General features: G+C 33.5%; 3 protein-coding genes and 2 pseudogenes across 3 annotated transcripts; 3 read left to right on the top strand and 2 right to left on the bottom strand.

Moving 5' to 3' along the window:
* Positions 1-70: 70 nt before the first annotated feature.
* On the bottom strand, positions 71-3,623 carry LOC113563268. Its single transcript, XM_026974674.1, has 6 exons — positions 2,775-3,623; positions 2,482-2,670; positions 2,197-2,387; positions 1,940-2,097; positions 1,565-1,817; positions 71-1,431 (listed from the first exon to the last, which is right to left on the bottom strand). Exons 1-6 carry the CDS (start codon positions 3,558-3,560, stop codon positions 1,236-1,238), a joined length of 1,773 nt encoding a protein of 590 aa, XP_026830475.1. The 5' UTR covers positions 3,561-3,623; the 3' UTR covers positions 71-1,235.
* A 610-nt stretch (positions 3,624-4,233) lies between these two features.
* Positions 4,234-6,888, top strand: LOC109611277. The gene is made up of 7 exons (XM_026974686.1): positions 4,234-5,241; positions 5,344-5,532; positions 5,626-5,816; positions 5,917-6,071; positions 6,194-6,446; positions 6,577-6,725; positions 6,800-6,888. The coding sequence occupies exons 1-7, from the start codon at positions 4,459-4,461 to the stop codon at positions 6,886-6,888; spliced, it is 1,809 nt and encodes a 602-aa protein (XP_026830487.1). The 5' UTR covers positions 4,234-4,458.
* A 3,614-nt stretch (positions 6,889-10,502) lies between these two features.
* LOC113563277 lies at positions 10,503-13,265 on the bottom strand (annotated as a pseudogene).
* Positions 13,266-13,947: 682 nt separating this feature from the next.
* LOC113563276 lies at positions 13,948-14,516 on the top strand. Its single transcript, XM_026974685.1, has 2 exons — positions 13,948-14,349; positions 14,421-14,516. Exons 1-2 carry the CDS (start codon positions 13,948-13,950, stop codon positions 14,514-14,516), a joined length of 498 nt encoding a protein of 165 aa, XP_026830486.1.
* Positions 14,517-14,589: 73 nt separating this feature from the next.
* On the top strand, positions 14,590-16,378 carry LOC113563275 (annotated as a pseudogene).
* Positions 16,379-17,058: the final 680 nt, after the last annotated feature.

Raw genomic sequence — 17,058 nt, 5'->3', positions numbered from 1 at the left:
TATATATATACTGATAATAATAAAATATATAATATATTATATACGTATTGATCATAATAATAATTATAAATATATATATATATTATTATATGATCAAAGGAAGAAAACTTTTGGATCGGATTTAACAATGCACCGTATATATCACGTAGTTTCAAGGCCAGGCCACTAGAATCGTGGCGGCCGCTCATGTTTCCACTGTTTAACATGGAGCTTGCATTTCTCATTGTTTTTTTTCTGTGCTGTCGCCTATCTCGTGTCGCGTCGCGCTGATCTGCCGTAGAGTTGTAAATATTAGAGAAGCGCGAATTACAATGACTACAGCTTGCATCGTTCGAAGCGTCAAGTGGAACGTACCCAATATTATCATTGTGCCTCAAGATGGTGGCGTGGCGGCAGAACGGGGATGGAGTTCGCGCTTCTCTAATATTTAGGACTCTAGTCTGCCAAAGCCATTGGAGACAAAAAAATACCGATGTTGTGTAAAAAAGTATCGATAATCGATCAATCGCTTTACAGAAACATCGACAAAAAGAATCGATTATCGGTGGGGGAAGCATCGATGTTTAATTAATCGGAGAATATCGCCCATCCCTAGGTGAATAGGTGTACTTCTCCACGGCAGAAGGAAGACAACGACAGTGTGCATATTTTTCGAAATATTTAATATATTTTTAAATATTAAATTTATATTCCGGGGTCCCGGGACTCTTTATACACCCTGTATATATATCAAAGAAAAAGAAAGATTTGAACTTATGATACGGAAAGAGACGATGGAGACTAAACCTTGTGTCATCCGGGAGAAAATTGAGAGACTCTGTGTATCAATCTTTTTTTAAATAAATTATTTACACAATAATCACACTGGAGTACATTTGTTTCTTCTCCTATGTAACAACTATCTATTTGGAATGATAAAAAAGTATAATTTGTTATCAATAAAAATATGTATTATTAATTATATGATAAAATATATCAATAACTTATTACAAATCACTTTCAGAATCACTTTCAGAATCACTTTCAGAATTATTGGTTTCACTGTCAGTATGCAGAGATCCATCGCGGATTATAATCACATCATTGTTACCTTCCACATCCAGTACATTCATGTCTTTACTTTCGTAGAAAATTCTAGGTAAAAATTTGTCTGTTGGCATTTTTTGGATTTCAGGTATTTTTTTATGATATAAGTATTCCACAATCTCTATAACAATAAGAATTCTCATACAATATTAGGACTTCTGCAATTTAAAATTACAATTCAGAAAAAGCAACTTACCGTCAAAATTATCAAAGTCATTCAAGTCACATTCTTGAATAAGATAATAGAAAACTTTACAAAGAAACTCGGCAGTTGCCCCTTCAAAATATTGAGCAACATTGGGCCATATAATTTTACGAGTGTGCGATATCCCTTTTATGTACATGCTGTAACAGTGAAATGTGTGTATCAAATTACTAGTATGTATCGATCCACATTTATTATAATATCGACTCGTGAATGCAAAAGCTGTGATATTGAACGAGTCAAGAAGTTGTGATCAATATACATGATACATACTATTCAATTAGCTGTATCTTAATGTCGTTCAAATAGATAGGACTTGTACTGAACAACTGCAGATGCAACTGGTTTTGCCAAAATGTTTTCAGCACATTTTCTTGTATATCTAATTTCTGTTCCATTTTCTGCCATACTGGCTTGGGAATAGTAGCGCATTTAAGTTCTTTTATATCCTCACTCAACGTAACGTTGAGCAAAGTTTTTATGAACTTTTTGATCAATGGCAATGTCCATGTGACATTTTGTAACGCTGTAATTAAATTGAGTGAATTATTTATAATGTGCAAATTGCGGATACACATATGTATACATATTTACATGTATATAAAAATACATATTTTTGTGTGATGCAATATCACGAGAATTACTTACGTTTCGCCTTAGATTTGAGTTTTTGATGACGTTTGCGGACTGACCGTACCGTTCGTCCTAGTAATGTAAGCGCTAATTCGATATATTTAACAGCACGTTTGTGAAAACGTTTATTTTTCATATATGTTAGAATCTTTATATCCTCCTTTGAAGTATATCTGATTATAAAGCGTGATTACAAAAATTATTGGTGAGTGAGAAATCCAAAGTCGCAAATAAATAGAATTCAAAATCAATTTCAGATGTATGTGTCATACCTAACGTTAGTGATTTTATTTTGGTATAATATTTTAAATCTGTTATGGACGCTATACAGAGTCCGCCAAGGTAATCCATTTGCCAGAAATTGAACGAATTTTTGTCTTTCGCTTACATTTTTTATATAATACATTCTATTATATCTCCAGTAAAAAAACAATTCGACATTCTTGGGATCCCACTCGTGAAGCTTCATATATTAACATATTATATTATATGTATTTGGTAAAATAAAATATTTATATGAAATGTTAAAACTATACATAATGTTGTGTGAAACATACCTCACAAAACATTTCCCAGTTTTTCTTAATAATTTTGTCTTCCGCAGGCGAATATGGACCTTTTCGGAGCGGTCCATATTCCTGAAATAAGTTTCTAATCTGTCTTGATGGTGCATGAGCTCCAGTAAGCTCTAATTGATGCTGCCGAGGTACCTCATGTATTAATGTTATATGTAACTCTTGCAGTTTCTGTTTCATGTACATAACAATCAATTAGTTGACAAATGTGAAACAAATTATCTATATATATATATATATATGTATGCTGCTATGAATACCAATTAAATACCAACCTTTTTAATACTTGGTGATAATTCCTCTTCTTCTTCTTGTTTTATATCTTCCAATTCTTCCAAGGAATCCTCTTTTTCTAGATGACATTCTTGCTTCATAAAAAGATTAGAAACATTATTGGTCTCATTCTGTTTGCTGGCAAGACGAGCCGATTTTCTTCTTTGTACTTTCTCTTTCGGTGGAGATTTTGCTTTGGATTCTGTCATATTAATATCCTTTTGTTCACGATTACTGATAAAAAAGGGATTTGTTAGTGGATCCTTATTGATGCTCGTTTTCATGATGCTGTCATCAATTTCCTGTACATAATTGGTATCCATCATTGAGAAAAATAACATATGCGATGATACATTAATGTCATTAAAATTTACCACAGTGTCTAAATCATGTGCCAACTCAATGTCTCCAAACTTCTGAAAATTCTCCATGGCCTCTAAATCCCATTTGAACACGTCGTATTCGCTACTTATGCTGAGATTCTTCTTTCTCTTTGAATCTATGATCTGCTGAGCTGCATCTTCGCATTGTAGGAACCTGTCTTTGTTTTTCTTCATTGTTATGTTCTCAAACAACGGACTCTCCGACGCTTTTCTTTTATTTTTCGTATTCGGCGTGTTTTGGTTCATATTCTGATTCTTTGTATCGTAAAAATTTTGAAGATTCCCTGCTTCATTCGAATATACACTTCCCGTTTCCAATTGTGATTCTACCTGATTTGGTATATTATCGTTACCGGCACTTTTCGATTCTTCATTTTCACATTTTCTAGCATTCATTGTATTCATTGTATTCAATACTGTCGCATTCGTCAAATCTCTTTCTTCAAATTTATTTTCTACATTAGTCACCGAACGGCGGATATGCTGTCCGTATATCCGTGTGACTAACACATAACGATAGGGTCGATAAGTTAGAGGAGCTTGAGCTTTCTAAAGGTAGAGCCTGTAGGTAGAGAAATGGCGCGAGAAGAGTATGGAGCGCGACAGATGGTGGGAGTCGCGGCGATCTTCCATCCTCTACGCGAGACATAAAACCGAGAGAAAAAGATTACGTGCTTCGCTTTAATGCTGTCCCAAAGTACGTGTGACAATACAAAGAAACAGAATGGTCACACGCTCTCACCGCCTATACGTGAGGCATACGCGGTGTCGCGCTATTTTGTGCGCTCTTCAATAAAATTACTTGAACAAATTAGAATAAAATACTGAAATATATTATTAATATATTAATTACATATTATTAATATATTAAAATAATATTTCAGTATTTTATTCTAATTTGTTCAAGTAATTTTATTGAAGAGCGCACAAAATAGCGCGACACCGCGTATGCCTCACGTATAGGCGGTGAGAGCGTGTGACCATTCTGTTTCTTTGTATTGTCACACGTACTTTGGGACAGCATTAAAGCGAAGCACGTAATCTTTCTCTCTCGGTTTTACATCTCGCGTAGAGGATGGAAAATCGCCGCGACTCCCACCATCTGTCGCGCTTCATACTCTTCTCACGCCATTTCTCTACCGACAGGCTCTACCTTTAGAAAACTCTAGCTCCTCTAACTTATCGACCCGATCGTTATGTGTTAGTCACACGGATATACGGACAGCATATCCGCCGTTCAGTGACTAATGTAGGAAATAAATTTGAAGAAAGGGATTTGACGAATGCGACAGTATTGAATACAATGAATACAATGAACGCTAGAAAATGTGAAAATGAAGAAACGAAAAGGGCCTGTAACGATAATATACCAAATCACGTAGAATCACAATTGGAAACGGGAAGTGTATATTCGAATGAAGCAGGGAATCTTCAAAATTTTTACGATACAAAGAATCAGAATATGAACCAAAACACTCCGAATAAGGAAAATAAAAGAAAAGCATCGGAGAGTCCGTTGTTTGAGAACATAATGAAGAAAAACGAAGACAAGTTCCTACAATGCGATGATGCAGCTCAGCAGATCATAGATTCAAAGAGAAAGGAGAATCTCAGCATAAGTAGCGAATACGACGTGTTCAAATGGGATTTAGAGGCCATGGAGAGTCTTCAGAAGTTTGGAGACATTGAGTTGGCGCATGATTTAGACGCTGTGATAACTTTTAATGACATTAATGTATCATCGCATATGTTATTTTCCTCAATGATGGATACCAATTATGTACAGGAAACTGATGACAGCATCATGAAAACGAGCATCAATAAAGATCCACTAACAGATCCCCTTTTTATCAGTAATCATGAAGAAAAGGATATTAATATGACAGAATCCAAAGCAAAATCTCCACCAAAAGAGAAAGTACAAAGAAGAAGATCGGCTCGTCTTGCCAGCAAACAGAATGAGACCAATAATGTTTCTAATCTTTTTATGAAGCAAGAATGTCATCTAGAAAAAGAGGATTCCTTGGAAGAATTGGAAGATATAAAACAAGAAGAAGAAGAGGAATTATCACCAAGTATTAAAAAGGTTGGTATTTAATTGGTATTCATAGCAGCATACATATATATATATATATAGATAATTTGTTTCACATTTGTCAACTAATTGATTGTTATGTACATGAAACAGAAACTGCAAGAGTTACATATAACATTAATACATGAGGTACCTCGGCAGCATCAATTAGAGCTTACTGGAGCTCATGCACCATCAAGACAGATTAGAAACTTATTTCAGGAATATGGACCGCTCCGAAAAGGTCCATATTCGCCTGCGGAAGACAAAATTATTAAGAAAAACTGGGAAATGTTTTGTGAGGTATGTTTCACACAACATTATGTATAGTTTTACATTTCATATAAATATTTTATTTTACCAAATACATATAATATAATATGTTAATATATGAAGCTTCACAAGTGGGATCCCAAGAATGTCGAATTGTTTTTTTACTGGAGATATAATAGAATGTATTATATAAAAAATGTAAGCGAAAGACAAAAATTCGTTCAATTTCTGGCAAATGGATTACCTTGGCGGACTCTGTACAGCGTCCATAACAGATTTAAAATATTATACCAAAATAAAATCACTAACGTTAGGTATGACATATACATCTGAAATGTGATTTTGAATTCTATTTATTTACGACTTTGGATTTCTCACTCACCAATACTCTTTGTAATCATGCCTTATAATCAGATATACTTCAAAGGAGGATAAAAAGATTCTAACATATATAAAAAATAAACGTTTTCACAAACGTCCTGTTAAATATATCGAATTAGCGCAATTACTAGGACGAACGGTACGGTCAGTCCGCAAACGTCATCAAAAACTCAAATCTAAGGCAAAACGTAAGTAATTCTCGTGATATTGCACCACACAAAAATATGTATTTTTATATACATGTAAATATATGTACATATGTGTATCCGCAATTTGCACATTATAAATAATTCACTCAATTTAATTACAGCGTTACAAAATGTCACATGGACATTGCCATTAATCAAAAAGTTCATAAAAACTTTGCTCAACGTTACGTTGAGTGAGGATATAAAAGAACTTAAATGCGCTACTATTCCCAAGCCAGTATGGCAGAAAATGGAACAGAAATTAGATATACAAGAAAATGTGCTGAAAACATTTTGGCAAAACCAGTTGCATCTGCAGTTGTTCAGTACAAGTCCTATCTATTTGAACGACATTAAGATACAGCTAATTGAATAGTATGTATCATGTATATTGATCACAACTTCTTGACTCGTTCAATATCACAGCTTTTGCATTCACGAGTCGATATTATAAATGTGGATCGATACATACTAGTAATTTGATACACACATTTCCCTGTTACAGCATGTATGCAAAAGGGATATTGCACACTCGTGAGATTATATGGCCCAATGTTGCTCGATATTTTGAAGGGGCAACTGCCGAGTTTCTTTGTAAAGTTTTCTATTATCTTATTCAAGAATGTGACTTGAATGACGTGGATAATTTTGCGGGTAAGTTGCTTTTTCTGAATTGTAATTTTTAATGCATGAGTCCTAATATTGTATGAGAATTCTTATCGTTACAGAGATTGTGGAATACTTATATCATAAAAAATACCTGAAATCCAAAAAATGCCAACAGACAAATTTTTACCTAGAATTTTCTACAAAGTAAAGACATGAATGTACTGGATGTGGAAGGTAACAATGATGTGATTATAATCCGCGATGGATCTCTGCATACTGACAGTGAAACCAATAATTCTGAAAGTGATTCTGAAAGTGATTTGTAATAAGTTATTGATATATTTTATCATATAATTAATATAATACATATTTTTATTGATAACAAATTATACCTTTTTTATCATTCCAAATAGATAATTGTTACATAGGAGAAGAAACAAATGTACTCCAGTGTGATTATTGTGTAAATAATGTATTTAAAAAAAGATTGATACACTGAGTTTCTCAATTTTCTCCCGGATGACACAAGGTTTAGTCTTCATCGTCTCTTTCCGTATCATAAGTTCAAATCTTTCTTTTTCTTTGATATATATACAGGGTGTATAAAAAGTCCCGGGACCCCGGGGTATAAATATAATATTTAAAAATATATTAAATATTTCGAAAAATATGCACACTGTCGTTGTCTTTCTTCTATCGTGGAGACGTACACCGTACTTCCCTGTCTAACTTTCGTTATGTCACCGATGAGATATTCTTAAGGGGAAGCTGGAGTTGCTAGTGAACTATTTTTTCACTTTAGCGATGGTAATTGCAGTTTCGAAAATTCTCTGTATTGCTTGTGCAGAATAAAAAATCCTTTTCCACAAATGAAGTATAGATAGAAAGTCCGCTCTACAGGACTTTATATTCAAAATGGAAAAAAGTTAGAAAAGACAAATGCAAATTTTTAACTTTTTTCCATTTTGAATATAAAATCCTGTAGAGCGGGCTTTCTTTCTATCTATACTTCATTTGTGGAAAAGGATTTTTTATTCTGCACAAGCAATAAAGAGAATTTTCGAAACTGCAATTACCATCGCTATAGTGAATTTTTTCGTGAAAGTGCTGCTACTTCGATGGAACTAAAATATCAGTGGCTGACAGAATTGACATTACCGACATGTCGGGAAGACGTGAATGCTTCAAAACTCTGAAGCATTTGGAACGTCAACTGGACTGTAAGAGGTCTTTCAACATTTAGGGTGCGTTTCGAGTCGCGCATATGCGCGCATTTATCTATAATGAATGTTACGCATAATATATAATGCACGCTTCATGCTCGATTCGGAACGCACCCTCTGTTGTCGCTCAGTGCAATTCAATTAGTAATTTTGTAATAGTTGTGTATGTGTAGTGTTTGGAAAGCGCAATAATGTACGATAGCATGCAGTCTGCAATATGCATTTATTCACTACATTTACACGTATCCCTGCGTATAATAGTTTAGATTGGTATAAAAAAATATTTGTACATACATATATATATATATATATAAATATATTTATATAAATAAATAATTATATTAATTTTTACCTCACAGTGATATCAGAGTATGGATATATTTATAATTTATACATACATATATATATATATATAGGGTGTTAAATTTCAAACGTAACAGGTGGAATATCTCGTAAACAATGCATTTAGAAAAAAATATTTCCTACAAAAGTTATAGGGTTTCGGAGGAACATAACATAGTAATATTCATATAGCCTTGGGCGGCGCCTCCAAGGTCAAGTGGAGGTGAGAATGAAGTTTTTAAACGAAAACCCATATTTTTATTATTACATCTTTTTCTACTAAATAATTTGACAACTTTTGTCTAAAGCATTTTTTATTTACCTAATATTGTTTAAGATATTCAAGAAAAACTTGATAACTCTTGAACATTCAGTTTACGATATTGAAGATTAAATGACGGAATGAAAGGACTCAGAAAAGAAAAAATAAAATAATTAATGAAGCAAATAAGAAATAGACTTTATTAATAAATCTTCATTCAAAAATGAAAGAATTTGGTTGACTCGTTACTTTTTCTAAAAATTTTTTTGCAAAAATTCTTTCATTTTTGAATTAAATTTATTAATAAAGTCTATTTCTTATTGCTTCATTAATTATTTTATTTTTTCTTTTCTGAGTCCTTTCGTTCCGTCATTTAATCTTCAATATCGTAAACTGAATGTTGAAAGAGTATCAAGTTTTTCTTGAATTTTAAAAATATTAGGTAAATAAAAAATGCTTTAGACAAACGTTGTTCAAATTATTAGTAGAAAAAGATGTAATAATAAAAAATATGGGTTTCCATTTAAAAATTCATTCTCACCTCCACTTGACCTTGGAGACGCCGCCCAAGGTTATATGAATATTATATGTTATGTTCCCTCCGAAACCCTACAACTTTTGTAGGAAACATTTTTTTTAAATGCATTGTTTACGAGATATTCCACTTGTTACGTTTGAAATTTAACACCCTGTATATATATATATCATTTGGATTAAATTGTATTATTAATGGTATATAATGGAGTAATAATTTTAATACTAAAGTATATATATAAATATATTATAATCTGACATTACTGTAGGGTACCTTATATATATATATTGTATTGACAAATATTTAACATCAAACTATTATACGCTTTACGTTTGTAGTGAATATGCATATTGCGACTGCATGCTATCGTACATTATTGCGCTTTCCAAACACTACACATACACAACTATTACAAAATTACTAATTGAATTGCACTGAGCGACAACAGAGGGTGCGTTCCGAATCGAGCATGAAGCGTGCATTAATATATTATGCGTAACATTCATTATAGATAAATGCGCGCATATGCGCGACTCGAAACGCACCCTAAATGTTGAAAGACCTCTTACAGTCCAGTTGACGTTCCAAATGCTTCAGAGTTTTGAAGCATTCACGTCTTCCCGACATGTCGGTAATGTCAATTCTGTCAGCCACTGATATTTTAGTTCCATCGAAGTAGCAGCACTTTCACGAAAAAATTCACTATAGCGATGGTAATTGCAGTTTCGAAAATTCTCTTTATTGCTTGTGCAGAATAAAAAATCCTTTTCCACAAATGAAGTATAGATAGAAAGAAAGCCCGCTCTACAGGATTTTATATTCAAAATGGAAAAAAGTTAAAACTTGCATTTGTCTTTTCTAACTTTTTTCCATTTTGAATATAAAGTCCTGTAGAGCGGACTTTCTATCTATACTTCATTTGTGGAAAAGGATTTTTTATTCTGCACAAGCAATACAGAGAATTTTCGAAACTGCAATTACCATCGCTAAAGTGAAAAATAGTTCACTAGCAACTCCAGCTTCCCTTAAGAATATCTCATCGGTGACATAACGAAAGTTAGACAGGGAAGTACGGTGTACGTCTCCACGATAGAAGAAAGACAACGACAGTGTGCATATTTTTCGAAATATTTAATATATTTTTAAATATTATATTTATACCCGGGGTCCCGGGACTTTTTATACACCCTGTATATATATCAAAGAAAAAGAAAGATTTGAACTTATGATACGGAAAGAGACGATGAAGACTAAACCTTGTGTCATCCGGGAGAAAATTGAGAAACTCAGTGTATCAATCTTTTTTTAAATACATTATTTACACAATAATCACACTGGAGTACATTTGTTTCTTCTCCTATGTAACAATTATCTATTTGGAATGATAAAAAAGGTATAATTTGTTATCAATAAAAATATGTTTATTATTATTAATTATGATAAAATATATCAATAACTTATTACAAATCACTTTCAGAATCACTTTCAGAATTATTGGTTTCACTGTCAGTATGCAGAGATCCATCGCGGATTATAATCACATCATTGTTACCTTCCACATCCAGTACATTCATGTCTTTACTTTTGTAGAAAATTCTAGGTAAAAATTTGTCTGTTGGCATTTTTTGGATTTCAGGTATTTTTTTATGATATAAGTATTCCACAATCTCTGTAACGATAAGAATTCTCATACAATATTAGGACTCATGCATTAAAAATTACAATTCAGAAAAAGCAACTTACCCGCAAAATTATCCACGTCATTCAAGTCACATTCTTGAATAAGATAATAGAAAACTTTACAAAGAAACTCGGCAGTTGCCCTTCAAAATATCGAGCAACATTGGGCCATATAATCTCACGAGTGTGCAATATCCCTTTTGCATACATGCTGTAACAGGGAAATGTGTGTATCAAATTACTAGTATGTATCGATCCACATTTATAATATCGACTCGTGAATGCAAAAGCTGTGATATTGAACGAGTCAAGAAGTTGTGATCAATATACATGATACATACTATTCAATTAGCTGTATCTTAATGTCGTTCAAATAGATAGGACTTGTACTGAACAACTGCAGATGCAACTGGTTTTGCCAAAATGTTTTCAGCACATTTTCTTGTATATCTAATTTCTGTTCCATTTTCTGCCATACTGGCTTGGGAATAGTAGCGCATTTAAGTTCTTTTATATCCTCACTCAACGTAACGTTGAGCAAAGTTTTTATGAACTTTTTGATTAATGGCAATGTCCATGTGACATTTTGTAACGCTGTAATTAAATTGAGTGAATTATTTATAATGTGCAAATTGCGGATACACATATGTACATATATTTACATGTATATAAAAATACATATTTTGTGTGGTGCAATATCACGAGAATTACTTACGTTTTGCCTTAGATTTGAGTTTTTGATGACGTTTGCGGACTGACCGTACCGTTCGTCCTAGTAATTGCGCTAATTCGATATATTTAACAGGACGTTTGTGAAAACGTTTATTTTTATATATGTTAGAATCTTTTTATCCTCCTTTGAAGTATATCTGATTATAAGGCATGATTACAAAAGTATTGGTGAGTGAGAAATCCAAAGTCGTAAATAAATAGAATTCAAAATCACATTTCAGATGTATATGTCATACCTAACGTTAGTGATTTTATTTTGGTATAATATTTTAAATCTGTTATGGACGCTGTACAGAGTCCGCCAAGGTAATCCATTTGCCAGAAATTGAACGAATTTTTGTCTTTCGCTTACATTTTTTATATAATACATTCTATTATATCAGTAAAAAACAATTCGACATTCTTGGGATCCCACTTGTGAAGCTTCATATATTAACATATTATTATATATATGTATTTGGTAAAATAAATATTTATATGAAATGTAAAACTATACATAATGTTGTGTGAAACATACCTCACAAAATTTCCCAGTTTTTCTTAATAATTTTGTCTTCCGCAGGCGAATATGGACCTTTTCGGAGCGGTCCATATTCCTGAAATAAGTTTCTAATCTGTCTTGATGGTGCATGAGCTCCAGTAAGCTCTAATTGATGCTGCCGAGGTACCTCATGTATTAATGTTATATGTAACTCTTGCAGTTTCTGTTTCATGTACATAACAATCAATTAGTTGACAAATGTGAAACAAATTATCTATATATATATATATATGTATGCTGCTATGAATACCAATTAAATACCAACCTTTTTAATACTTGGTGATAATTCCTCTTCTTCTTCTTGTTTTATATCTTCCAATTCTTCCAAGGAATCTCTTTTTCTAGATGACATTCTTGCTTCATAAAAAGATTAGAAACATTATTGGTCTCATTCTGTTTGCTGGCAAGACGAGCCGATCTTTCTTTGTACTTTCTCTTTTGGTGGAGATTTTGCTTTGGATTCTGTCATATTAATATCCTTTTCTTCATGATTACTGATAAAAAGGGGATCTGTTAGTGGATCTTTATTGATGCTCGTTTTCATGATGCTGTCATCAGTTTCCTGTACATAATTGGTATCCATCATTGAGGAAAATAACATATGCGATGATACATTAATGTCATTAAAAGTTATCACAGCGTCTAAATCATGCGCCAACTCAATGTCTCCAAACTTCTGAAGACTCTCCATGGCCTCTAAATCCCATTTGAACACGTCGTATTCGCTACTTATGCTGAGATTCTCCTTTCTCTTTGAATCTATGATCTGCTGAGCTGCATCATCGCATTGTAGGAACTTGTCTTCGTTTTTCTTCATTATGTTCTCAAACAACGGACTCTCCGATGCTTTTCTTTTATTTTCCTTATTCGGAGTGTTTTGGTTCATATTCTGATTCTTTGTATCGTAAAAATTTTGAAGATTCCCTGCTTCATTCGAATATACACTTCCCGTTTCCAATTGTGATTCTACGTGATTTGGTATATTATCGTTACAGGCCCTTTTCGTTTCTTCATTTTCACATTTTCTAGCGTTCATTGTATTCATTGTATTCAATACTGTCGCATTCGTCAAATCCCTTTCTTCAAATTTATTTCCTACATTAGTCACTGAACGGCGGATATGCTGTCCGTATATCCGTGTGACTAACACATAACGATCGGGTCGATAAGTTAGAGGAGCTAGAGTTTTCTAAAGGTAGAGCCTGTCGGTAGAGAAATGGCGTGAGAAGAGTATGAAGCGCGACAGATGGTGGGAGTCGCGGCGATTTTCCATCCTCTACGCGAGATGTAAAACCGAGAGAGAAAGATTACGTGCTTCGCTTTAATGCTGTCCCAAAGTACGTGTGACAATACAAAGAAACAGAATGGTCACACGCTCTCACCGCCTATACGTGAGGCATACGCGGTGTCGCGCTATTTTGTGCGCTCTTCAATAAAATTACTTGAACAAATTAGAATAAAATACTGAAATATTATTTTAATATATTAATAATATGTAATTAATATATTAATAATATATTTCAGTATTTTATTCTAATTTGTTCAAGTAATTTTATTGAAGAGCGCACAAAATAGCGCGACACCGCGTATGCCTCACGTATAGGCGGTGAGAGCGTGTGACCATTCTGTTTCTTTGTATTGTCACACGTACTTTGGGACAGCATTAAAGCGAAGCACGTAATCTTTTTCTCTCGGTTTTATGTCTCGCGTAGAGGATGGAAGATCGCCGCGACTCCCACCATCTGTCGCGCTCCATACTCTTCTCGCGCCATTTCTCTACCTACAGGCTCTACCTTTAGAAAGCTCAAGCTCCTCTAACTTATCGACCCTATCGTTATGTGTTAGTCACACGGATATACGGACAGCATATCCGCCGTTCGGTGACTAATGTAGAAAATAAATTTGAAGAAAGAGATTTGACGAATGCGACAGTATTGAATACAATGAATACAATGAATGCTAGAAAATGTGAAAATGAAGAATCGAAAAGTGCCGGTAACGATAATATACCAAATCAGGTAGAATCACAATTGGAAACGGGAAGTGTATATTCGAATGAAGCAGGGAATCTTCAAAATTTTTACGATACAAAGAATCAGAATATGAACCAAAACGCCGAATACGAAAATAAAAGAAAAGCGTCGGAGAGTCCGTTGTTTGAGAACATAACAATGAAGAAAAACAAAGACAGGTTCCTACAATGCGAAGATGCAGCTCAGCAGATCATAGATTCAAAGAGAAAGAAGAATCTCAGCATAAGTAGCGAATACGACGTGTTCAAATGGGATTTAGAGGCCATGGAGAATTTTCAGAAGTTTGGAGACATTGAGTTGGCACATGATTTAGACACTGTGGTAAATTTTAATGACATTAATGTATCATCGCATATGTTATTTTCTCAATGATGGATACCAATTATGTACAGGAAATTGATGACAGCATCATGAAAACGAGCATCAATAAGGATCCACTAACAATCCCTTTTTTATCAGTAATCGTGAACAAAAGGATATTAATATGACAGAATCCAAAGCAAAATCTCCACCGAAAGAGAAAGTACAAAGAAGAAATCGGCTCGTCTTGCCAGCAAACAGAATGAGACCAATAATGTTTCTAATCTTTTTATGAAGCAAGAATGTCATCTAGAAAAAGAGGATTCCTTGGAAGAATTGGAAGATATAAAACAAGAAGAAGAAGAGGAATTATCACCAAGTATTAAAAAGGTTGGTATTTAATTGGTATTCATAGCAGCATACATATATATATATATATATAGATAATTTGTTCACATTTGTCAACTAATTGATTGTTATGTACATGAAACAGAAACTGCAAGAGTTACATATAACATTAATACATGAGGTACCTCGGCAGCATCAATTAGAGCTTACTGGAGCTCATGCACCATCAAGACAGATTAGAAACTTATTTCAGGAATATGGACCGCTCCGAAAAGGTCCATATTCGCCTGCGGAAGACAAAATTATTAAGAAAAACTGGGAAATGTTTTGTGAGGTATGTTTCACACAACATTATGTATAGTTTTAACATTTCATATAAATATTTTATTTTACCAAATACATATAATATAATATGTTAATATATGAAGCTTCACGAGTGGGATCCCAAGAATGTCGAATTGTTTTTTTACTGGAGATATAATAGAATGTATTATATAAAAAATGTAAGCGAAAGACAAAAATTCGTTCAATTTCTGGCAAATGGATTACCTTGGCGGACTCTGTATAGCGTCCATAACAGATTTAAAATATTATACCAAAATAAAATCACTAACGTTAGGTATGACACATACATCTGAAATTGATTTTGAATTCTATTTATTTGCGACTTTGGATTTCTCACTCACCAATAATTTTGTAATCACGCTTTATAATCAGATATACTTCAAAGGAGGATATAAAGATTCTAACATATATGAAAAATAAACGTTTTCACAAACGTGCTGTTAAATATATCGAATTAGCGCTTACATTACTAGGACGAACGGTACGGTCAGTCCGCAACGTCATCAAAAACTCAAATCTAAGGCGAAACGTAAGTAATTCTCGTGATATTGCATCACACAAAAATATGTATTTTTATATACATGTAAATATGTATACATATGTGTATCCGCAATTTGCACATTATAAATAATTCACTCAATTTAATTACAGCGTTACAAAATGTCACATGGACATTGCCATTGATCAAAAAGTTCATAAAAACTTTGCTCAACGTTACGTTGAGTGAGGATATAAAAGAACTTAAATGCGCTACTATTCCCAAGCCAGTATGGCAGAAAATGGAACAGAAATTAGATATACAAGAAAATGTGCTGAAAACATTTTGGCAAAACCAGTTGCATCTGCAGTTGTTCAGTACAAGTCCTATCTATTTGAACGACATTAAGATACAGCTAATTGAATAGTATGTATCATGTATATTGATCACAACTTCTTGACTCGTTCAATATCACAGCTTTTGCATTCACGAGTCGATATTATAATAAATGTGGATCGATACATACTAGTAATTTGATACACACATTTCACTGTTACAGCATGTAATAAAAGGGATATCGCACACTCGTAAAATTATATGGCCCAATGTTGCTCAATATTTTGAAGGGGCAACTGCCGAGTTTCTTTGTAAAGTTTTCTATTATCTTATTCAAGAATGTGACTTGAATGACTTTGATAATTTTGACGGTAAGTTGCTTTTTCTGAATTGTAATTTTAAATTGCAGAGTCCTAATATTGTATGAGAATTCTTATTGTTATAGAGATTGTGGAATACTTATATCATAAAAAAATACCTGAAATCCAAAAAATGCCAACAGACAAATTTTTACCTAGAATTTTCTACGAAGTAAAGACATGAATGTACTGGATGTGGAAGGTAACAATGATGTGATTATAATCCGCGATGGATCTCTGCATACTGACAGTGAAACCAATAATTCTGAAAGTGATTCTGAAAGTTTTATTTCTTCCAAACAACGACTCTCCGACGCTTTTCTTTATTTTCGTATTCGGCGTTTGTCATATTCTGATTCTTTGTATCGTAAAAATTTTGAAAATTCCCTGCTTCATTCGAATATACACTTCCCGTTCCAATTTGATTCTACCTGATATTGTAGATTATCCGTTACCGCACTTTTCGATTCTTTCATTTCACATTTTCCAGACTTCATTGTATTCATTGTATTCAATACTGTCGCATTCGTCAAATCTCTTTCTTCAAATTATTTCTACAGTTATCACCGAACGGCGGATATGCTTTCCGTATATCCGTGACTAACACATAACGATAGGTCGATAAGTTAGAGATACTGAGCTTTCAAAGTAGAGCCTGTAGTAGAGAAATGGCGCGGAGAAGTATATGAGCGCGACAGATGGTGGAGTCGCGCATCTTCCATCCTCTACGCGAACAATAAAACCGAAGAAAAAGATTACGTGCTTCGCTTTAATGCTGTCCCAAAGTACGTGTGACAATCAAAGAAACAGAATGGTCACACGCCTCACCCCGATTACGTGAGGCATACCGTGTCGCGCTATTTT

The sequence above is a fragment of the Ooceraea biroi genome, chromosome 13 (genome assembly GCF_003672135.1).
Source record: "Ooceraea biroi isolate clonal line C1 chromosome 13, Obir_v5.4, whole genome shotgun sequence".
NCBI lineage: Eukaryota > Metazoa > Arthropoda > Insecta > Hymenoptera > Formicidae > Ooceraea > Ooceraea biroi.
This window is presented reverse-complemented; position numbering and strand designations above follow the sequence as displayed.